Source organism: Mustela erminea, chromosome 5 (genome assembly GCF_009829155.1).
Source record: "Mustela erminea isolate mMusErm1 chromosome 5, mMusErm1.Pri, whole genome shotgun sequence".
Classification (NCBI taxonomy): Eukaryota; Metazoa; Chordata; class Mammalia; order Carnivora; family Mustelidae; genus Mustela; species Mustela erminea.
Window position 1 is genome coordinate 27,839,778 of NC_045618.1, and position 25,543 is coordinate 27,865,320.

At 37.5% G+C, this 25,543-nt stretch overlaps 1 protein-coding gene across 10 annotated transcripts in view; it reads right to left on the minus strand.

Moving 5' to 3' along the window:
• The window catches only part of HERC2 (HECT and RLD domain containing E3 ubiquitin protein ligase 2), a 235,516-nt gene that overhangs the window by 142,689 nt on the left and 67,284 nt on the right, over positions 1–25,543 (minus strand). For all 10 annotated transcript variants that reach the window (XR_004285631.1, XM_032342316.1, XM_032342318.1 and 7 more), the window contains 6 exons: positions 25,062–25,213; positions 22,550–22,707; positions 22,347–22,460; positions 11,761–12,012; positions 5,049–5,242; positions 1,939–2,139 (listed from right to left, as the gene is read on the minus strand). Coding sequence is in view for 9 of the 10 variants with exons in the window: in XM_032342316.1 (XP_032198207.1) it covers positions 1,939–2,139; positions 5,049–5,242; positions 11,761–12,012; positions 22,347–22,460; positions 22,550–22,707; positions 25,062–25,213 (1,071 nt within the window). In the remaining variant the exon portion in view is untranslated. The remainder of the gene's footprint in view (positions 1–1,938; positions 2,140–5,048; positions 5,243–11,760; positions 12,013–22,346; positions 22,461–22,549; positions 22,708–25,061; positions 25,214–25,543) is intronic.

Genomic DNA, 25,543 nt, shown 5'->3' on the forward strand with positions numbered 1-25,543 from the left:
GAGTATGTTAAAATTATAAAACAAAAAAACATCTAAAAGGCTACCAAAAAGAAAGGCAAATTAGTTACAAAGAAACAATTAAGCCAATGTAACAGTTCTGATCAGCAACAATAAAAATCAGAAGAAAGCACACCTTCAAACTGTTAATAAAATAACAGGTAACCTAGAAAGCTAAGCCCTATTAAATTATCTTAAGAGTATTCAAGCAGAGTTTTCAGACTTTATAACCCACAGACCTTGATGGAGAAACTTACTGCAGGAGGTACCCAGGTGGAAGAGGATGTAAGCCACAATGACAAAACAAATTGGTTAAAATAAATAAATAAAAAGACTATAGAAGTATGGTCTCTTAAAAAATGATTATGATGATAATTAATTGGAGGACAATTTCTTTTCATGTCTTAAATCAGAAGAAATATATCTTGCGTATCACAACTGGGAGCATTTTTCTTTTAGGGACACATACACATCACAAATCAGTGTGTTTTAGATCCAGTGTAACAATAAACTACCTGACAATTTAAATACAGAAGGTGGAAAGGGGAGCATAGGTTTAATGCATCCTATAACCCCTATGTTTTTCAGGAGGAGAAGTACTGGTTAACTTAACACTTTGTGGAATTAAGAAATATTTTATTTTTTTGTAACTTGATTAATGTCCAGAAATCAAACTGAAAAGCTTAGGAACAATGAAAGGTATTTGAAAAGAAAAAACTGTTTTGGAAACTTTATCAAGAAATAAGAAAATGAAGAATAACCTTACACAAAACTAATCAGAAAATCTAAATTCAAATACACGAGCAATCAAAATAACTCTAAAAAAATTAATTAACATAGTGAATAAAGATTCTCAAACTAGATGCTTTTTAAGACTCAAGCTTTGTTAAGTGAATATTTAAATTTTAAAATGATACAACTAAAGCATAAGGACCTAGAAAGATGTAACAAAGCAACAGAAAAACATAAGGCACAAGGCAAATATGGGCCAAAAAAAACTCAAGCCTGAGACATGTACAAGATCTTTCTCCATAGTACTGACCAGACAGCAAGAATGCTACAAACAACAGGAAGCGACAAACAACTGGGTAGATTCATGAAGGGGACCACAATGGGCCTAATAAATGAGCTCCTACAAAAGACTTTTGGGAAAGAGAAGTACTCTCCAAACTTCTGTTGATTTGATTAATGTAACTAAACATAATATTCATCTATGTGCTTTTTAGAAACAAGGCAAAAATGGGGAGAGAGCAGAGGGGGACACGATTGGTTATATAGAAATCCTTGTATTAGAAAGGGAAAAATTACTTTGTTAAAAAAAAAACAGTCTATTGACATTAAGTCGTAGATTTTATTACCAAGAAAAATGGGATGACCAAAGATTTCAGCTATAGTTTTATACAAGGAAGAAAGGAAAGAGGAAGGAAGGAAAATTTTTGTTGCTTTTCTTATTTTGACTTTTAACCTCAACCTTCCCTGTAACAAAGTAGAGGTCCTACTGGAGGGAGCCCAAGCTGACTGTGTTGAACTTTCACACTCCAGAAATTGGCTAGCACATTCAGCTGGTCTCTCAATTATCTACTGCCTCACCCAGTTGTTCCTCCACACAGAAGAACAGTAAATTCAAGACTGACTCCACTATGAATGCAAGCTGATTACTGCAGAAATAATACAATCCATACATAGACACTTACCTGCATGCAAAGACTGACTTCCAGAATAAATTTAAGATAACTAGACTGATTTTTTAAACCTCATTTAAATTATACTCCATCATAATCTAAATAACCTAATCTAAGTAATCTAAATACAAATAATTTAAAATTTTCATTAGCAGTTCACTTAACAGGATAAAACCCATTCCCATCAATATACAGAAACATTATTACAAATACCTAAGACACTTACAAAGGGAGGCAGAGGAAAGGAAATCATTAATACCTGAAGTCGTAGAAGATTCAGCGTTGCCACAGCCATGCACTCTTTCTCTTGAGGTGGAGGCCAGTCAGCAGTGCCATCCATCCCTTCACTCACTTGACGCAATAGGAGGTCCAGCTGCTCAAAAGTCATTGAGCAGATGTCTACCACAAATGGGACACGGAGGCCAATGGACCACTCAGAACACGATGACCAAGCAAAACTCTATGTTAGAATCATAAGAAACTAAAATGAATCTACACATTCAGCCCTTAGACTGTTTCACAGGTGAGATTCACTATCATTATTCACAAGAGCCAAAAGGTACAACTCATGAGTCCACTGAAGGAGGAATAAATGAACATAATGTAGGCTATAAATACAATGGAATATTACTAATCCTTTACAAAGAATAAAATCCTGAAACATACTATAACATGGATCAACCTTAAAAATATGAAATGAAACAAGTTAGACACCAAAGGTCAAATATTATATGATTCCATTTATAAGAGGTATCTTTTTAAGACTTTTATTTATCTTATTTATTTATCAGGAGAGAAGGAAGCAGGCTCCCCGCTGAGCAGAGAGCCTGATGCTCGATCCCAGGGACCAGGCAGAGGCTTTAACCTACTGAGCCACCCAGGCACCCCTATAAGAGGTATCTTGAATAGGCAAATTCACAGAAACAGAAAATAATTTTGAGGCTACGAGGGACCAGGAGGCAGGAGAAATGAAGAGTAATTGTTTAATGGGTACAGAGTTTCTATTTAGGATGATGAAAAATTCTGGAGATGGATAGCAGTGACAGTTATACAATTTCATGAATATACTTAACGCCACTGCACAGTGCAACCATAATTTTTTCATGACCAAAAGCACTGATATTTAAAAAAACTGACAGAACTGAAAAAAGACATGGAGAAATACATAATTATACTTGGAAATACAAACACTAGCCTCCTAGAAAAAGACAGAAAATCAGCAAGGATGTAGAATAGAATACCATCAATGAACGGAATTTAATTGACATTATAGAACACTTCACCCAACAACAGCAAAACACATCAACAATAAAATACACAATTCTTTTTAAACACACACACCACCTGAACATTAACTTATAAGGGAACATATTCTGAGACATAAAACAAATCTGAACAAATCTAGAAGAACTGAAATCACATAGTCTATTCTCTAACCACCAGAAAATTAAACTAGAAATCAGTAACAGAATAGTAGCAGAACAATCTCAAAATACTTTGAAATTAAATGACACAATAATCCATAGATCATAGAGCAATTTTCAAGAGAAATTAGAGAATTTTTGAACTGAACAAAAATGAAAATACATCAAAAAAAGGGGCGCCTGGGTGGCTCAGTGGGTTAAAGCCTCTGCCTTCGGCTCAGGTCATGATCCCAGGGTCCTGGGATCGAGCCCCGCATCGGGCTCTTTGCTCCGCGGGGAGCCTGCTTCCTCCCCTCTCTCTGCCTGCCTCTCTGCCTGCTTGTGATCTCTGTCTGTCAAATAAATAAATAAAATCTTTAAAAAAAAAAAAAAAGAAAAAGAAAATACATCAAAATGTGTGGGTGCAATTAAAGCTTAGAAGGGAATTTATAGCAGCAGCTGCTTAAATATTACAAAAGAAGAAGGGTCTAAAATTAACCTAAGCTGAAGAAACAACAACAAAAAAATAAAATAAAATGAACCCAAAGCAAGCTGAAAAGGGAAAAAAAATAACAAAGACAAGAGAATTAACCAATGAAACAAAAAGCAAAAAACCAAGGGAAAATTAATGAAACTAAAATCTAGTTCTTTAAAAAGATCAATAAAATGGATAAACCTCTAGGTAAAACTGGCAAAGAAAAATAAGAAGAAAAATACCAATACAATGTTACTGCAGACCCCAAAGACTTCGAAAGATTAGTAGATGAATACTAAGGAAAACTTCATACACAAAAATCAAACAACTTAGATGAAATGGAACAACTCCTTGAGTGCCGCAAACCAAGAAAACCCACTCAAGAAAAAAAAAATTCTAAATATTAGCTCTGTCTCTCTTAAGGAAACAATTTTTACTTAAAAATCTCTTGAGAAAGAAATCTCTTGGCTCAGATGGATTCGCAAAAAAACATTTAAAGAAGAAATAACACTAATTCTACACAATCCCTTCTAGAAAATAAGAGAAAGGAACACCTGTCAATATTTTTTATAAGGCCAATTTTACCCAGATAAAAGACAGACATACAGTATAAAACCACACACACACAAAAAATCCACAAACCAATTACCTCTGATGACCATCAGCAGAAAAATCTTCAAAAATGTAATTAGTAAATCAAATAAAACAATATATAAGAAATAACCAAGTGGGGTTATCTCAGTAATGCAAGGTCTGATCAATATTTGAAAAGCAATTAACATATTCTACCATATAAACAGACTAAAGAAGGAAAATTACAAGATCATATCCTTTGAGAAGAAAAAAGCATTGACAAAATTAAGCATCTATTCAGTTTTAGAAAAAACTTTCAAAGAAGGAGGTAAGTGGGGCGTTAGGTGAGCCTGGTGGTGGGTATTAAGGAGGCCACGAATTGCATGGAGCACTGGGTGTGATGCATAAACCATAAATCTTGGAACACTGAAAAAATAAAGTTTTGGTTTTGTTTTGTTTTTTTAAAGATTTTATTTATTTATTTGACAGAGATCACAAGTAGGCAGAGCAGCAGGCAGAGAGAGAGGGGGAAGCAGGCAGGCTCCCTGCTGAGCAGAGAGCCTGATGGGCTTGATCCCAGGACTCTGGGATCATGACCTGAGCCAAAGGCAGAGGCTTTAACCCACTGAGCCACCCAGGCGCCCCTGAAAAAATAAAGTTAAAAAAAAAAAAAGTAGGAGTTAAAGGAAACTTTCTTAATCTGATAAAGCATCTACTAAAAAAAAATCCTACAGCTAACATCCTAGCAAATGGTGAAAGACTAAATGCATTCCCTCTCACCACTCTTCAACATCATACTGACTGCAACTACAGGATATAAGGATAACACACACAAGTCAATGCTCTTTCTACATACTAGCAATGAAGGACAGAAGACAAAATTCCACAAAATACCTAACGACACTATCTACTCAGTACCTGAGCAGGTCCACAAGCAATTCCAACTATGTGTTTGGTATCCAGTCCTGGCAGTGCGGCAGGTTCTGGCTTGGTCACACGCAAAGTGTCAAAGTGCTGGCACTGGTCGTTGCTCCCCCAGCTATGGACCTCACTGTCTTCCGTCAGAGCCAGGCAGTGGGTGGAGCCTGCAGCCACATCAATTACCTTCTTCCCTAGTAGGAAACAATGATGCAATACAGCTTCACACCTGACTTCTGCTGTAGGTCATCCAGGTAAGGAGGTATTTAATGTCAACTTCTAAAGGATAATTCATTGCTTTAATATTTTGTATAATTCATCTGCTTCATGTATGTTATTAAAACCCAATACATTCTACTAACTACAATTTATTAAGACCTACAGCCTGAATATTAAATAATACTAAGGTATGAAAAGGATTTTTTCATACTTTTTTCTCCTTATTCAGATTTTCATTCAGAAAGAGACAACTGTACTTTAATTAATCATTAAATCATATTCTCTTGTCCCAAGGTATAATCACGCAAAGTATATTCTTTTTGCCTCACTGAAACTTTCTATTTTTAGAATATTTTTAGGTTCACAGCAAAACTAAGAAAAAGGCACAGAGATTTCCCATATACTTCCCACCCCAACACATGCATAGCCTCACCCATGATCAATTATTCACTGTTTCTTTTTGGGTTTTTTGCATTTTGGGTTTTTTTTTTTGTTTTTGGCATGTGAATGTCTACTTGTTCCAAAACCATTTGTTGAAAAAGCTACCTTTGCTTCATTGTATTGCTTTGGCTCCCTTCTCAAAGATCAATTAACTATACTTATGCAGGTCTATTTCTCAGCTATTTTGTTCCAATGATCTATTTGTCTATACTTTAGTCAATGCCATGCCTTTTTTTTAATATAAAGATTTTATTTATTTGACAAATAGACATCACAAGCAGGCAGAGAGGCAGGCAGAGAGAGAGGGGGAAGCAGGCTCCCCACTGAGCAGAGAGCCCGATGCAGGGCTCGATCCCAGGATCCTGGGACCATGACCTGAGCTGAAGGCATGACCACTGAGGTAACCAGGTGACCCAATGCCATGCTTTCTTGATTACTACAGCTTTATATATATTTTTTAATTTTATTTATTTATTTGACAGAGAGAGAGATCACAAGTAGGCAGAGAGGCAGGCAGAGAGAAAGGGGGAAGAAGGCTCCTGCTGAGCAGAAAGCCCAATGTGGGGCTTGATCCCAGGACCCTGAGATCATGACCCGAGCCGAAGGCAGAGGCTTTAACCCACTGAGCCACCCAGGCTCCCCATTACAGCTTTATATTAAGTCTTGAAGTTGGGTAGTGTCAGTCCTCAACTGACCTTCTCCTTCAATACTGTGTTAGTTAGCTATTCTAGGTCTTTTGTCTTTCCACATAAAATTTAGAATCCGTTTGTCTTGCATTAAATGTATAGATCAAGATAGAAAGAAATTAGTGTTCAGTCTTCCTACTCATGAACATAGAATATCTCTCAATTTATTAGTTCTCCTTCGATCTCATTCATCAGTTTTATAATTTTCCTCATAAAGGTCTTATACTTACTTTGTTAGAATTAAACCTATGTATCTCACTTTTTTAATACTAATGTAAATGGTATTTTGTTTTTATTTCAAAATCCACTTCTTAGTTGCTGGTATATATAGGAACTAAGGTATACACCAAGTGACTTTGGTACATTAATTAGCTTTGTATCCTGCAAGTCTTCCTTAATCATTTACTACTTCCAGTTTTTTTTGTTGATCCTTTCAGATTTTCTACATAAACATTCATGTCATATGTGAACAAAGATAGTTTTGTTTCTTCCTTCTCTATCTGTATACCTTTAATATCCTTTCGCTGTTTTGTTGCATTAGCTAGAACTTCCAGTATGATTTTGAAAAGAAACAGTGAGATGAGACATCTTCCCCTTGTACTTTATCTTAGTGGGAAAGCTTCAAGTTTCTCACCACTAAGTATGACATTAGCTGTAGGATTTTTATAGATATTCTTTATCAAGTTCATGAAGTTCTCTCCATTCCTAGTTTGCTGAAAGTTTTTATCATGAACAGGTACTGGACTTTACCGAATGCTTTTAGGCAGCTATTAATATGCTCATGTGATTTTTCTTCTTACTCTTTCAATTCCATTGATTACATTAATTGGTTTTTGAATGTCGAACTAGCCAGCATTGCATATGTAGAATAAATTCAATTTGGTCGTGATGTTTAATTCTTTCTATACATTGTTGAATTTAATTTGCTAATATTTTGTTGAAGATTTTTGCATCTATATTCATGAGAGATGTTGGTCTGTAATTTTCTTTTCTAGTACTATTTTTGTCTGGCTTTGGTATTAGGGTAATGCTGGCCTTGCAGAATGAATTAAGAAGTATTCCTTTTGCTTCTATTCTCTGAAAGATATTAGAGAGAACTGGAATAATTCTTCCTGAAATTTTTGATAGAATTCAACAATAAACCCATCTGGGCCTCGTGCTTTCTGTTTTGGAAAGTTATTAATTATTGACTTAATTTCTTTAAGAGATGTAAGCCTATTCAATTTGTCTATTTCTTCTTATATGAATTTTGGCAAATTGTGTCTTTTAAAAATGGTTCATTTCATCAAAGTTACCAAATTTGCGGGCATAGAGTTGTTCTTAGTATTCCTTTATCACCTCTACAATGTTAACAGGATCTGTAGTAATGTTTTCTCTTTCATTTCTGATATTAGTAATTTGTGCCATGTTTTCCTTTTTTCTTAGCCTAAAGTATACGTTTATATTTATATTTTATATAAAATATATTTTTATATAATATATTATATATTATATAATATATTATATAAAGTATACTTTTATATTTTATATTTTTCTTAGCCTAAAGTATACTTTTAAAAGTATATTAATCTTTTCAAAGAACCAGCTTTTGGTTTCCTTGAACTTCTCTATTGATTTTCTGTTTTTAATTTCACTGATTTCTTCTCTAATTCTCATTATTTCTTTACTTCTTCTTATTTTGGATTCAATTTGCTCTCCGACATCTAGTTACCTAAGGCGGAAACTTAGACTATTGATTTTTTTTTTAACATCTATAACCATACATGATCACAAATTTTTTTTCCGGTGATGAGAGCTTTTAAGATCTGTTCTCTTGGCAACTTTCAAATATACAGTAAGGTGTTAATAGCTACAGTCACCATGCTATATAGTATATCTGCAGGATTTATTTCACAACTGGGAATTTGTACTTTCTGACCACCTTCACCCACTTTACCCACCCCCTGCAATCCCCAACTCTGGCAACCACCAATCTATTCCCAACATCTAAGAGTTTTGTTTGGTGAGGGTTTGGGGGGAATTTGGGTTTTTTTTTTTAATTTCACATACAAGTAGAATTATACAGTGTTTATCTGTCTCTATCTGACCTATTTATTTAGCATAATGCCCTCAAGGTCCATCCATGTTAACACAAAAGCATTACCTTCTTTTCTATGGCTGACTAATATTCCATCATATGTATATACTACATTTCCTTTATCTACTCATCTATCGATGGGACACTTAGGTTGTTTCCTTCCATATCTTGGTTACTGTGAATAATGCTGCAACAAACATGAGGATGCCAATACCTTTCTGAGTTCGCATGTTTACATCCTTCAGATAAACACCCAGGAGTGGAATTACAGAATCATCTGGTAGTTCTCTTTTTAAGTTTTTGTAAAGCCTCTTACTGTTTTCTACAGTTGCTATACCAATTCACATTCCCATCAACATTGCACAACAGTTTCTTTTTCTCCACATCTTCACCAACACTTTCTTGTCTTTTTGATAATAGCCATTCAAACAGGTTTGAAGTGTTCTCTCACCTGTAGTTTTGATGTGCATTTCTCTGAAGATTAATGATGTTGAGCAACTTTTTCATGTACCTGCTAGCCATCTAGAACTCATCTTTGGAAAAATGTCTACTCAGATCCTCTTCCTAATTTTTAATAAAATTGGCTATGGGGTAGGTTTTTGTTTTGCCACTGAATTTTAAGAGTCCTTTTTATATTTTGGATGTTAATCCCTTATCAGATATATGATTTATAAATATTTTCTCCCATTCTATATTGTATAGGTTGCTTTTACATTTTGGTGGTTTGCTTTCATTGTTGTTGTTGTCGTTTTGAGAGAGGAGGGATGCAGAGAGAGAGGAAGAGAGAGAATCTTAAGCAGGCTCCATGCCCAGTGCAGAGCCCAATGGGGGCTCAATCTCACAACCCTGAGATCATGACCTAAGCCAATATCAAGATTCAAATGCTTAACCAACTGAGCCATCCAGGCTTTACATTTTATTTATGGTTTTCTTTCCTGTACACAAAGATTACTTACTTTAGATTTTTCTTCTTTTCTAACATATGCTTTCAATGTTATAAATTTCCTTCTAAGCACTACTTTCACAGCATCCCACAAATTTTGGTAAGTTGTTCTCATTTTCATTTAGTTCAAAATATTTTAAAATTTCTCTTAAGATTTTGGTTTGACCATGTGTTATTTGGAAGTTTGTTTTTTAATCTCTACATATTTGGGGATTTTCCAACTATCTTTCTGATACAATTTTTAGTTTAATTCCCTTATAGTCTGAAACCAGACATTGTTTGATCTCTCTTCTTTTAAATATGTTAGCATGTGCTTTATAGTCCAGGTTGTGGGCTATCTTCACTAACAAAGATTTCTAAAACAAAATCTTTTTCTCCACAGTAAAATGATACAAGTATATTTTTTCCTATTTAAATAGTATTAAAGCATTGTATTTTTGCTTAAAAGTAAATCTAACATTACCAACACAAGGGATGTTTTCAAAAATGTCAACATCAAAAGTAATTCAGCTACAAAACTCTACCAGAGTAAGGAGAACAATTTTATCTTGAGCTTATCATACGCTGACATAAGTGATGACCAAAATGACTGTATCATCAATCATTTAAATGCTTTCATATTAACATATTTCATCTCTGTATCTAGTAAGTGTAGCTGAGGAAGCAGATTTCCTTTACTAAGTGAAAAAAAATTATAAACAAGAAGGCTAACAAAATTCAAACACAGCTCCATAACATACAACCAACTGTATTACCCTACAACTTATCTCAGAAACTTAGAAAATAACAAATACTATAATATCTTCTTGGTATTAATATGTTTTAAAGATTTTACGATTTTTTTTTTTTTAGAGAGAGGGAGAAAGCACATGCATGTGCAAGCAGGGAGAGGCAGAGAGAGGAAGAGAGGGAATCTCAAGCAGACTCCTTGTCAAGCACAGAGCCCAATGGGGGGGCTCCAATCTCATGACCCTGAGATCATGACCTGAACCAAAACCAAAAGTCAGATACTTAACTAACCCAGGTACCCCAAGGTATTAATATGTTTTAAAATAATGATGATGGTGAAAGAAACAAGCAAGTCCCATGTAAAAGTCTCAATTCCAAACTCCCTTGATAAAAAAGCAAAAACATAAACAAAGTAGAATCTAGCTCAGGGATTCAACAAACTCCATCCCTCATGCAAATAAGGCCAAGGGCTGTTTTTATGAATGAAGTTGTACTATAACACAGCCAGGCCCAATGTGTTTAAATTTATGTATTATCTATGGATCCTTTTGGGCTACAACACCAGAAACAGTAGTTGAGACATACAATGTATGATACTCAAACCTAAAATATTTACCATCTACTCCTTTAAAAAACAGTCTGGCCACCCCCTTTAGCACTACAGGCTACCTGATACACCTATCACCAACCTGTCCCATACTTAAGAAGGCATCTTCAGGGGCGCCTGGGTGGCTCAGTGGTTTGGGCTGCTGCCTTCGGCTCGGGTCATGATCTCAGGGTCCTGGGATCGAGCCCCGCATCAGGCTCCCTGCTCCGGAGGAAGCCTGCTTCCCTCTCTCTCTCTCTCTCTCTGCCTGCCTCTCTGCCTACTTGTGATCTCTGTCTGTCAAATAAATAAATAAAATCTTAAAAAAAAAAAAAAAAAGGCATCTTCAAAGTACACCTACATGCCTTGGCTCCCATTCTATCTAGAATGCATCTTGGCTGCCCTTGAAACCAAACAAGCATCATAAGTTCAAATGAGACCACTCCACACACCAATCTTATCTCCTACTATGCTCGCAGCACCATGCGTATCTATCATCTTAGCCATATCTCCAGTATAACTACTGGTAACCTCACCGACAGAAGTTAACTTCACTAAGGGTAGCTTACTTAATGATGAAAAGATGCCTGCCACAAAAAGGACTTACCAATATTAGTATAATTGAATGAGTTTCAAATGAAATCTGGGGAGAATAATTCTACACCATTTTTTAAAATATATTTTATTCAGGAGAGACAGAGAGAGAGAGGTAGAGGCAGAGGGAGAAGCAGGCTTCCTGCAGAGCAGGGAGCCCGATGTGAGACTTAATCGCAGGACTCTGGGATCATGACCTGAGCCAAAGGCAGACACTTAACGGACTGAGCCACTGAGGTGCCCTACACCATTTTTTAATAGAGATAAACTACTTTCCATTATTATCCATACCTACGAAAATGTGGGTCAAAGCCTTCTAATGTAAGTCATTCATGAAATATTAGGTTAAAAAAAAAAAAAAGAAAAACCTACAAACTTTAAAAGATTACTAAAGAAAAAGCTTCAAAGAGTTTTAAAAGTTTACATTTTGCACTCACCTTGCAAGCCTTCCAAGAGTTTGGGATAACGAACATGTTCTTCTGTTCCATGCCCAAGTCTCTGGTTGTCACCTTTTCCCCATGAATAAACTTGGCCATCTTTCGTCAGAGCTATAGAAAATTGACTTCCACATCGAACCTTCACGACATCCAAATCCTGAAGCTTTTCAATAAGCTTCGGTGTTTTGCAGCCATCACTACCACCTCTGCCCAATTTCCCATAGTCACCATCTCCCCAAGACCACACTTGACCTAAAAAAAACCACAAATATATTTCAGTAAAAGTAACTGTATATCTTAATGCAACTTTTAAATGGCTGAAAATACTCAATATAACCCATAACAAACCTAGACCACTAATATATTTTGTTAACACTACACAGGTGACTTCCGACCAAATGAAATCTAGTTGATACTTCAGGTGGATACAGAAGCAATTAAGAAAAGGATAGCTGGGTTTTCTTTTTGTTTTAGTTAAATTTTAACAAACTCCTGACCCTTACTAGTTTGGGCTCAACGAGTGGGTTCAGTTCAAGCTAGTAGTGAAAACAGAACAAAAACCCCACTGCCTCCATAAAAATACCTTAACTTGAACCACCACAAAAAGTTACAGCTCCTTGACCACTGTCTCCCAGGTCTGCCCCACACACTGTTCCTGTTATGCTCACCACAAGTTAACTGCATGATAGCATTTATTTACAATAACATTTGTTAGCATAATCTAGTTAAATATTACATAAAGGGATAAAACAAATTACAGAAGTGTGGTTGCATTCTTTCAACTCTGATAACTAAGCTAAAAACTCTGCAAAAATGTAATAAATGTGAATTACTAAAAAAAAACTGCTAAAAATTGTAAAGTAAGAAAAAAGAAATTCTATTTTAAATAATCTAAACTAAAGATCAACAAACTTTTTTGTTAAAGTTCAGATGGTAAATATTTTTTTAGGCTTTGTGGACAATGTGATCTCTGTCACAAGTATCCAAGCGTTCCACTGTCACAGGAAAGCAGCCACAGACAATTAGTAAGCAAGGCGGCATTCCAATACAAATCTATTTGCAAAAACAGCCAATCCCTGATCTAAAATTGTAGATGATACACTAGTGGGTAGTCATTGACATAAACACACCAATGCTCAATGCAACAAACCCACACACAAACATCAGAGAATGTGTATACACTTTGATGTCTTGCAAAATGCCTGTTGTTCACATAGCTCAGCTGGCAATTCCCACTTCCTCCAATGTTTTCAATGACCCTGTCACCCCAGAACCAGATCTCACAGGTCAGGATGCTTCTACTGTATCAATAATACAGTAATGCAAATACAAAATACAGTAATGTAGCAGGGACCTTTCCCTATCTGACCAAACACCAATGTGAGGTAAACAGCATGCATAGTTACCAATCACAACGACTTAGTCAAAACTTCACACAGCTTTACTTACATAGCAGTTTCACACGAAGAATTCAAGAACAATAATAAGGCTTATTTAAGGAAAGACTTTCTGGTTAAGAGGTTTATAAAATCTACCAATCACTCAACATGGAGATTTAAAAACAGTAAGATGTCAAATTGAAAGCTTCATGTCAGAAGAAAACTTCAAGATGACTGATAAGACCATCTTTTCTCAAAGACTTACAATAGCAGAAGATGCCTCTATGTCTATCCTTTTAGGCGAGGAGTCCTATGTGGGCATGAAAATGCTCAAAATATCCTTTCTCCTCTCACTAAAGAAATCCCCAGGGAGGGGAGTTAAGATGGTGGAGGAGTAGCGGACCCTAAGTTTGTCTGGTCCCTGGAATTCAGCTAGATAGTTATCAAATCATTCTGAACACCTGTGAAAAGAGGCGATCTGAGAAAAGAAATGCTACAATTCTACAAACAGAAAAGCAACCACTTTTTGGAAGGTAGGCGGTGTGGAGACTTGGTATCCAGGATGATATATTTGAGAAAGCTACAGAGAGGAAGGAGCCTGCTTAAGAAGGCTACTGCAAAGTATTAAAAGCAGTAGGATGCAAAATTGGAAATTTTAGAGGAGTCTGCTACAATGGGGGACATCCCTGGATTAAAGGCACTCAGATGGCAAAGCAGATTGGAATCCCAGGTGGGACAGCATAGTCTCAGGATCCCCACAAGAAGAATGGGAGTAGCTGAGTGTGACAGAGTTCCAAGGCAGCGGAATGGGGAAGCAGAATGAAAACAACAAGTCTAGATGCCAGCTTTCTGCTGTGTGTTGCTGTAAACTGTAAACAGTAAACTATGAACAGCTGCATAGTCACACAACCACTCTCTGGACAGGGTCTCGGCAAAAGGCAGAAGCTCAGCAAGACATCCCACAAACTTCCATGAGGAACAGCATGGGACCAAGTCTCAGGAGTCCATAAAAGTTTGTGGAGACCAGAAACTTCAGCATATACCTGAGATAAAAACACTCCGTCACAGGCTGAGTGAAAAGAGTTTGGACAGAAACCAGGGAGAGAGTCATTGACAGCTTTTCTGTGAGGGTTCACTGAAGATGAGAGGTACAAACTTTCAGCTCTAGGGATAAAGATTCGGGCACCATGATTTTCATCCAGCCATCAGTGCTGAAAGCGTTGAAGGAGCAAAACAGGGTCACACAGTGCAATCAGAGCCACTTAAACAAAGCGCAATCAGAGCTACTTAAACAGAGCCCAGCACCCTGGCAAGGGAGGCGCAATTTCACCAGGACAAGAGAACCTGAGTATCGGTGCAAAAGGCCCTTCTACCAAATGACCAGCAGGAAAAACTGAATAGCACCATGTCTACAGATGATAGAGAAGCGCAAAACTTCGGTTCTTAGGGAAAAGAGTACATAGCATTGGTGGGGTTTTTTCAGTTCTTTCATCTTCCAGCTTTATTTTCATTCAGTTATTTTATTTTTTCAATTCTTTTATTCTTTCTCAATTTTTATTTTTTTTATTATTAGTCACCATAGAGTACATCATTAATTTTTGATGCAGTGTTTCATGATCATTATTTGCGTATAACACCCAGTGCTGTGCCCTCCTTAATACCCATCACATGATTAACCCATCCCTTCATTCCCTCCCCTCTGAAACTCTCAGATTGTTTCCCAGAGTCCAAAGTCTCTCATGGTTCGTCTACCTCTCTGATTCCCCCCCCCTTGAGTTTTTCTTCCCCTAATGTCCTCTGTGATATTCCTTATGTTCCACATATAAGTGAAACTATATGATAATTGTCTTTCTCTACTTATTTCACTTAGCATAATCTCCTCCAGTTCCATCCATGTCAATCAAATGGTGGCTGAGTAATATTCCATTGTATATATCAACCATATCTTCTTTATCTACTACCCTTTAACAGATGAATGAATAATTTTTATATATATACTATTTATATATAGTATATATATATAAAATTTTTGGTTTACTTTCACTGTATTTTATTTTTCTATATATATACAATTATCTTTCTTCGCTGTTTTGGGATATAGTTTCCCTTTTTTTTTAATTAACATATAATGTATTATTTGCCCCAGGGGTACAGGTCTGTGGATCATCAGGCTTACACATTTCACAGCAGTCACCATTATCACATACCCTCCCCAATGTGCATAACCCAACCACCCTCTCCCTACCCCCCTACCCCCAGCAACCCTCAGTTTGTTTTGTGAGATTAAGAGTCTCTTACGGTTTGTCTCCCTCCTGATCTCATCTTGTTTCATTTTTTTTCTTCCCTACCCTCCAAACCCCCCGTCCTGCCTCTCAAATTCCTCATATCAGAGATCATATGATAATTGTCTTTCTCTGATTGACTTATTTCACTCAGTATAATACCCTCTAGTTTCACCCACTTCATTACAAATGGCAAGATTTCATTTCTTTTGTTGGTTGCATGATATTCCATTGTAGGATATAGTTTCTTTTTCTTTTTATTGGATATAGTTTCTTTTAACAAACAGACCAAAACACACCCAAGATCTAGTTTATTGTTTTGTTTTGTTTTACTTCTTGTTTGATTTTTTTCTTATTTTGCTTTGTTTTTGTTTCTTCTGGTTTGTTTTCTTTTTTCCTTTGTTATTTTTATCTATTTTCTTCTATTTTTTCCTCAACATAACAACAAGATGGAGAAACTCACACCAAAAGAAAGAACAGGAGGTAATACTCACTGCCAAGGATTTTATCAATAACAGATATAAATAAGATGTCTGAACTAGAATTTAAAACAATGATTATAAAGATACTGGTATGGGCTTGAAAAAAATCAAAGAAGACAACCGAGAATTACTTACTGTATAAATAGAAGAGTAAAATCTAGTCAGGCCAAAATTTAAAATGTTATTACTCAGATGCAGTCACAATTGGAGGCTCAAACAGCAAAGATAAAGTAGGCAAAAGAGTGAGTCACTGATTCATAAGAAAAATCATGTAAAATAAGGAACCTGGGAGGGAGGGACTACAGGATCATGAAGGATGATTTCAAGAACTCAAATACCATAAAGCAAAATAATATCCAGATAATGGGGGCAGTCCCAGAAGATAGGGGGAGGGGAGATGAGCAGAAAAATTCATTTGAACAAATTAGAGCTAAGTACTTCCCTAATTTGGGGAAGGAAATGGGCACTCAAGTCCAGAATGCCCAGAAAACCCATTCAAGATCAATAAAAACAGGTCAATACCTTGACATATTAACAGTGACGCTTGCAATTTCAGAGATGAAGAGAAAATCCTGAAAGCAGCTCAGGACAAGAGGTCCTGAACATACAAAGGCAGACACAAAAAGCTGAGAGCAGGGGCGCCTGGGTGGCTCAGTCAGTTAAGTGACTGCCTTCGGCTCAGGTCATGATCCCGGAGTCCTGGGATCAAGTCCTGCATCGGGCTCCCAACTCCATGGGAAATCTGCTTCTCTTCTCACCTTCTCCTCACTCATGCTCTCTCACTGTCACTCTCTCAAATAAATAAATTTTTTTTAAAAAAGCTGAGAGCAGACCTGTCCACAGAGGCCTGGCAGGCTGGAAAGGACTGACATAATATATTCAACATGCATGCTAAATGGGAAAAATATGCAGCCAAGAATACTTTATCCAGCAGGGGTCTCATTCAGAATAGAAAGAGAGATAAAGAGTTACCAGGACAAAGAGAAACTAAAGGAATTTGTGAACACTACACCAGCTCCACAAGAGATATTAAAGGGGATTCTTGAGCAAAGAGAGAACCCAAAAGTAACAAAGGCCAGAAAGGAACAGAAACAATATACAGAAACAGTGACTTTATAGGTAATACAAAGGCACTAAATTCATATCCTTCAATAATTACTCTGAATATAAAAAAAGACTAACTGCTCCAATCAAAAAACAGAAGGTAACAGAATGGATTAAAAAAAAAAAAAAGACCCATGAATATGCTGTCTATAAGAGATTCATCTTAGACCCAAAGACACATCCAAATTGAAAGTGAGAGGTTGGAGAATCAATTTATCATGCTAATGAACATCAAAAGAAAGCTGGAGTATCCATCCTTATACCACACAAACTAGATTTTAAACCAAAGACTATAATAAGAGATGAGGAAGGACAATGAGTCATAATAAAAGGGCCTATCCAACAAAAAGATCTGACAGTTGTAAATATTTATGCCCCTACATTGGGAGCAGGCAAAGATATAAGCCAATTAATAACAAAATTAAAGAAACACTTTCATGATAATAATAATACAATAAAAGTAAGGGACTTTAACTCCCCCACTCACAGAGAGGAAAGATCATCTAAGTAGAACAAGGAAACAAGGGCTTTCAATGACACACTGGACCAGAGGGACTTAACAGAAATATTCAGAGGATTTCATCTTAAAGCAACAGAATACACATTCCTCTCAAGAGCACATGGAACATTCTCCAGAATAGATCACATACTGCATCACAAATTGGGTCTCAACTAGAACCAAAAGACTGAGATTATACCATGCATATTTTCGAACCACATGCTTTAAAACTTGAACTCAATCACAAGGTAAGATTTAGAAGGAACACAGATACACGGGGGTTAAAGAGCAACCTACTAAAGAATAAATGGGACAACCAGGAAACTAAAGAACAATTAAAAAATACATTGAAGCAAATGAAAATGAAAACACAATAGTTCACATATTCTGGGATGCAGCAAAGGCAGTCGTAAGAGGAAAGGATATAGCAAAACAGGTCTTTCTCAAGAAACAAGATAAGTCTTTTTTTTTTTTTTTTAAAGATTATTTATTTATTTATTTATTTGTCAGAGAGAGAGCGAGCGAGAGCGAGCACAGGCAGACAGAGTGGAAGGCAGAGGCAGAGGGAGAAGCAGGCTCCCTGCCGAGCAAGGAGCCCGATGTGGGACTCGATCCCAGGATGCTGGGATCATGACCTGAGCCGAAGGCAGCTGCTTAACCAACTGAGCCACCCAGGCGTCCCAAGAAACAAGATAAGTCTTATACACACAATCTAACTTTACCCTAAAGGAGCTGGAAAAAGAACAGCAAATGAAACAAATCCAGCAGGAGGAAAAAAATAATAAGACCAGAGCAGAAATCAATGAAATATAAGTCAAAAACAGTAGAAGAGATCAACAAAACTAAGTGCTGGTTTTTTGAAAGAATTAGTAAGATAGATAAACCCCTGGCGAGCCTTATCAATAAGAAAAGAGAAAAGACCCAAATAAATAAAATCATAAATGAAAGAGGAGAGATCACAACCAACACCAAAAACATACAATTATAAGAGCATATCACGGGCAAATACATGCCGACAAATGTGGCAATCTGGAAGAAACGGATGCACTCCTAAACATGAAAACTACCAAAACTGAAACAGGAAGAAATAGAAAACCTGAACACACCTGTAACCAGGAAAGAAACCCAAGCAGCAATCAAAAATCTCCCAACAAGGAAGAGTCCAAGTCCAGGTGGCCTCACAGGGGATTCTACCAATCATTTAAGAAAGATTAATACCTATTCTTCTGAAGCTGATTAAAAAACAGAAATGGAAGGAAAACTTCTAAACTCATTCTATGAGGCCAGTATTACCTTGATCTCAAAACCAAAGACCCCTCCAAAAAGGAGAATTACGGACCAAGATCCCTGATGAATAGGGATGCAAAAATTCTCACCAAGATACTAGCTAATAGGATTCAACAATACATCAAAAGGATATTCACCACAACCAAGTGGGATTTATTCCTGGGCTGCAAGGGAGGTTCAACATCCACAAATAAATCAATCTGATATACCACATCAACAAAAAAAGGACAAGAACCATGCGATCCTCTCGACTGATGCAGAAAAAGTATTTGACCAAAATATATCATCATTTCTTGATAAAAACTCTCTGCAGTGTAGGAATAGAGGGAACAAACCTCAGTATCATAAAAGCCATTTATGAAAAGGCCACAGAGAATACCATTCTCAATGGGGAAAAACTGAAAGTCTTGTCATGTCAAGAACATGACAGGGATGTTCACTCTCACCACTTCTGTTCAACACAGTACTGGAAGTCCTAGCCACAACAATCAGACAACAGAAAGAAATAAAAGGCATCCAAATCAGCAATGAAGTCAAACTCTTACTCTTCACAGATGACATGATACTCTATGTAGAAAACACAAAAGACTCCACCCAAAAATTGCCAGAACTTATACATGAATTCAGCAGAGAGTAGCAGGATATAAAACCAATGTACAGAAGTCAGTTGATTTTCTATGCACTAACAATGAAGGAGAAGAAGAAGAAACCAAGGAATCAATCCCACAATTGCACCAAAAACCATAAGATCCCTAGGAATAAGCCTAACCAGAGGTAAAGGATCTGTACTCTGAAAACTATAGAATATTCATAAAAGAAACTGAGGAAGACACAAAGAAATGGAAAAACATTCCATGCTCATGGATTGGAAGAACAAAATATTATGAAAACACCCATGCTATCTGAAAGCAATCTACACATTTAATGCCATCCCTATCAAAATACTATCATCAGCATTTTTCACAGACCTGGAACAAATAATCCTAAACCTTATATGGAACCTGAAAAGACCCCAAATAGCCAAAGGAATGTTGAAAAAGAAGACCAAAGCTGGTGGCATCACAAATCCAGACTTCAAGCTGTATTACAAAGCTATAATCATAAAAACAGTATGGCACAAATACACACACATAGATCAGCTGAACAGAACAGAAAACCAAGAACTGGACCCTTAACTTTATAGTCAACTAATCTCCGACAAAGCAGAAAAGGATAACAATGGAAAAAGGCAGTCTCTTCAACAACTGGTGTTGGGAAAATTAGCCACAGGCAGAAGAATGAAACTGGACCACTGTCTTAAACCACACACAAAAATAAACTCAAAATGAATGAAAGACCTAAATGTGAGACAAGCACCCATCAAAATTGTAGAGGAGAACATAGGCAGCAACATTTTTGACCTCAGCCTCAGCAAATTCTTGCTAGACACATGTACAAAGGCAAGGGAAACAAAAGCAAGAATTAACTATTGAGACTTCATCAGGATAAAAAGCTTTTGCACAGCAAAGTAAACAGGCGACAAAACTAAAAGACAACCTACAGAAAGGGAGAAGATATTTGCAAATGATGTATTAGATAAAAGGCTGGTATCCAAAATCTGTAACTTATCAAACCAATATCCAAAGAACAAATAATCCAATCAAGAAATGGGTAGAGGGCGCCTGGGTGGCTCAGTGGGTTAAGCCGCTGCCTTCGGCTCAGGTCATGATCTCAGGGTCCTGGGATCGAGTCCCGCATCGGGCTCTCTGCTCGGCAGGGAGCCTGCTTCCCTCTCTCTCTCTCTGCCTGCCTCTCCATCTACTTGTGATTTCTCTCTGTCAAATAAATAAATAAAATCTTAAAAAAAAAAAAAAAGAAATGGGTAGAAGAAGTGAACAGACATTTCTCCAAAGAAGACATACAAATGGCCAATAGATGCATGTAAAAAACATTTAACATCACTTGGTATCAGGGAAATACAGATCAAATAAGAACCACCTCATACCAGTCAGAATGGCTAAAATTAACAACTCAGGAAACAACAGATGTTGGTGAAAATACGGAGAAAGGGGAACACTTTTACACTATTGGTGGGAATGCAAACTGTGCAGCCACTCTAAAAAACATACTGGAGGTTTCTCAAAAAGTTAAAAGTACAGCTACCCTACAATCCAGCAATCACACTACTAGGTATTTATTCAGAGGATACATAGTCACTGGAAGGGGCACATGCACCCCAATGTTTATAGCAGCAACGTCCACAATAGCCAAACTATGGAAAGAGCCCATATGTCTATCAAGAGATGAATGGATAAAGAAGATGTGGTGTATATATATGCAATGGAATTATTACTCCACCATCAAAAAGAATGAAATCTTGCCATTTGCAAAGATGTCGATGGAACTTGAAGATATTACGCTAAGCAAAATAAGTCAGTCAGAGATGAACAAATACTGGATTATTTCACTCATACATGGAATTTAAGAAACAAAACAGATGAACATAGCAAAGGGAAGAAAAAATAAGAGGAAATCAGAGATGGAGACAAACCATAAAAGACTCTTAACTATAGGAAACAAACTAAAGTTTGTTGGAGGGGAGGTGGGTGGGGGAATGGAGTAATTGGTGATGGGCATTAAGGAGGGTACTGGATGTAATGAGCTCTGGGTGTTATATGCAACTGATGAATCACTAAGTTCAATCTCTGAAATGAGTAAATAAATAAATATTTTAAAAAAAGTAATCCCCAGAAGTAAATCAGTTCCCAATCTGACATTCAACTTCTGCAGCAGGGCAGAGAGAGAAGTTCCCCAGCTGATTCTGACAAACCCCCACAATACTAACAAATAAATAAAATTCAGTAAGATTCAAACCAACAAAACTAGTAAATGTACCCTCAAAAGAAAAGCAAAATGAGTATAATCTTAGTAATAAACACAAATATAAAAGTGAAATTAAAAATAAGCCAACAATGTAACATCATACTAGAATCCACACCGACTAAGCAGGACTTACCACAGCAAATCAAAGGTAGCTGAACATTAGGAAATATAATAAGAATAACCAGAAACAATTCCGAATGTCAATTATTTCACTGTAACTCTCATTTTTTTATTAAAAAATAAAATGCAAAATGGGAAGGATATAGCTGTTAACTAGCTCTCTGAGTGCGGGCAACAGATGTTTAAATTCCTGTAACTTCTTGGAATGCCTGGGTGGCTCAGTCATTATGCATCTGCCTTCAGCTCAGGTCATGACCCCGGCGTCCTGGGATCGAGCCCCAAATGGGGTTCCCCACTCTGTGGGAAGCGTGCTTCTCCCTCTCCCACTCCCCATGCTTGTGTTCCCTCTCTCACTATGTCTTTCTCTGTCAAATAAATAAATAAAATCTTAAAAAAAAAAAAAAAAAGGCCTGCAACTTCTTAACCTCTGCCATAGACCCAGAGGTGCACATCACTTAAAGATGGACAAAAGGGCAGCCATGGAGTGAACTCTACTTCAACGCTCACTCCCTTAAGGAAAGCGGCACTCCTCATCCTAAAGACCAGCCCAGGCAGCATATGCCCTGCATACCATTCTCCGTCACCGCCAGGGTTTGAGCATCCCCGCTCCCGCATGCCACATCAATGACCTTCAATCCTTTAAGCCCAGCTACCAGCATTGGGATGGCTTCATCTTCACTGGAGCCTTCAAACAGATAGGACAATCGTTACTGCAAAATCCACAAGAGAGGCAACCTCCCACTGCAAGCTTGAGCTGGCTCAAGGCAAATGTACCGTGGCCTAGTCGGCCGTAGTTCCCTCGGCCCCAGGTATACAGTTCCCCCTCGGCAGTGATAGCCGCACTATATGTGCTTCCACATGCGATATGCACCACATGCTTTCCAGCCTGTTTTCCAGAGAAAGCAGATATCACCTTAGGCTCTTCCAAAGGCCTGCGGAGAGAAAGGAAACAAATGTGAATGTCCTTCTACACATGCCCTATTGGTGTTAGCAAAGAAAATAACTATCAGGGTTCCAAGACAGTTTGTCCTTCCAGGCACCTTATGAAATAATTAAGAAACACAGAATTCAAATACCCAACACTTCCATGATTAAATGTTTACTGGGCACCTAATGCCAAGCATGGCATCCAGCAGGAATATCAAAACAGGTTTGTTAAAGACTCATACAATCAAGTCTCGAGCAGCTTTGTTCATAGTGGTCCAAAACAGTGACCCATCCATAGACCACTCAGCAACAGGAACAAAGCAACTACTGACATACCTAACAACTTGGCTGAAGTTCAGGAACTCTGCTAAGTAACAGAGCCAGGAACAAAATACCACATAGTGAGAGAAGGCAGATCAGGAACTGGAAGTAGAGAGCAGGGGTTGATTGCAAAGGGGTCCAAAGAAAGTAGCAGGGGCATCAGAAATGTTTTCTCAGTTGTGGTGGTTCCCCAACTGTGTGCATTTGCTGAAACTCATCAAATTTTACTCAAAACAAATGGATTGTAAACCTCATACCGACAGTTAAAATTCATACATTTGTTAAAAAAAAATGAGGAAGGAATGAAGGAGCAAGGCTTACTAATCACCTTCCAATCTATATTTTGTAAATGAAAAGTAGGAGGCAGTAAGGATTCATTAGATTGAAGTCTTAGTAGTTGGCTCTTCACTTTCAGAACTAGCAAAATGCCACATATTTATAATCCAGAATATGTGTACTGTGATTGGCAACACGCAACTCTACCGTCTCCAAAGACATGGTTTACTAGCTTTGTGAACCACTATTCTGCAAAATAAATAAATGCACATGTTTATAAATATAAATAAAATAATACAAATATTAATAAATGCATGGGCACACACAGGCACAGGGAGTGCTGAACAACCCTAATCTGATACTTCTCCCTCCTGTTCAGCCCAAGTTTCAATCCTCCAAAGTTTCCTTCCAACTCCTACCATCTTCACTGATCTCTTTTTCTTCCCTCAATTTCTCGAACAATGGACAAATAATTTAATTTAGCATCTAGCACTTAATCTCAACTCAGTATTATATTGTTACTAGTTTTTTGTAGTTTAGTACAAATTACAAATAACATAAAAGAAGCAAAAAACTAAGGTCTCCAGTTTGTATCTCCATGTGAATGGAAAGTTCCATAGAACTTTCAAGTTCTAGGTGTCCCACACATCTAACCCCCTTTAAGAGTCTGAGAATAGGGGCACCTGGGTGGTTCAAGGCGTTAAGCCTCTGCCTTCAGCTTAGGCCATGATCTCAGGGTCCTGGGATCGAGCCCCTCATCTGGCTCTCTGCTCATCAGGGAGCCTGCTTCCCCCTCACTCTCTTACTGCCTCTCTGCCTACTTGTGATCTCTGTCAAATAAATAAATAAAATCTTTTTAAAAAAATAAGTAAATAAAAATAAAAAAGAGCCTGAGAATAACAACAATTCTAAATTCTACAATTTCCATTCCTTTGTTTCACACAATCATTTTATCACATTTGTCTGAATCCCTTACAGCACTACCAACTTTGGAATATTTCTCCTGAATACTAATACATAATACACATTGCTCAGCTTTTTTCACAGTCTGAGAGTCTACCCAGGGGATGTCCACTTCCATACCACCATACTGATAAGGGGCTCAGACTCCTCTCAACTCTGCTGTTCATGCCTCTTTCCCCCTTGAAGTAGGGATGCATCTTCAATTTTAATCTAAGGCCAAAGTTTTTCTCTACCAGGCTCCCCACTCAAGCCAGCAACATATTAAATGGTTCCCACCACTCTGTGGCAGCTGTGGGAACTCTCCATTTTTACAACCCTGCACTTAGAACAACCATTTTGTTTTATTCCTGGTCTCTCACAATAATCAAAAGCTCCCACAAAATAGGACACTAAGAAATTAGTGAGATTTGTACCATGAAAATGGAATGGCTTAAGGAAAGGAGGACCTTATCTGACAGAGAAGTGTTTGTGAATGAAGAAACAAGTAGTATGGGATTTGCCTTAGGAAACTCCACAGTGTGGGGTGTTGATATGTGCAGTTAAAACGGGAATAGCAAAAGCTGGAAGCCATGAATCTGGGAGAGAAGAACAGGATGGCCAACTGATGTCATCCTCTGTGCTCTGGGCAGAACTCCCATAGCATAACCCAGGGGCTGACATATCTTGACAGTCTTTCCATCCTAGCCCTACATGTTCGAGCAGCTGGAAAACAACAAGCCACAATTTTCTTTTCCATCCTATTTTGAATACAGCAATTCAAAGGGAAAGCAAGTCAATTATAAGAATCAACCATACGTACACAGTATCCCCATGGCCCAGTCGTCCACCATCCCCACAACCCCAGGAGTACACTTCTCCCGTCGCTGCCAGAGCCAAGTAGTGGTGACCATCAGAATGGGCAGCGATCTTTACAATGTTTCTGGAGGCAAGACCCTGGACCAGCTGTGGGGCCTAAAAGGGTAAAAATGGGAAGAAAATTACTAAGCAGTCCAAGGACAATGAAAACAGCATAACTCTTCTCAATTATGCATCTCATTTTAACAAACTCTCCTCAAACTAAAAAACATGAACTTCTAGAGGCTGCCATCCAATCATCCAGATGCCTTGCCCACTACCAACAGAAGAGCAGGCAGCCTCCAAGTGCTCTGTGACATGATTAGGCTACCTCCACACAAGTGAAATTCACAACTCAAGGTAAACAGCACCTTCCTTTAACAGGAACATGCTCTATCCCCAGAAGGCCCAATTCCCTCATTTGTTACTATCTGGACCCCAAAGTAT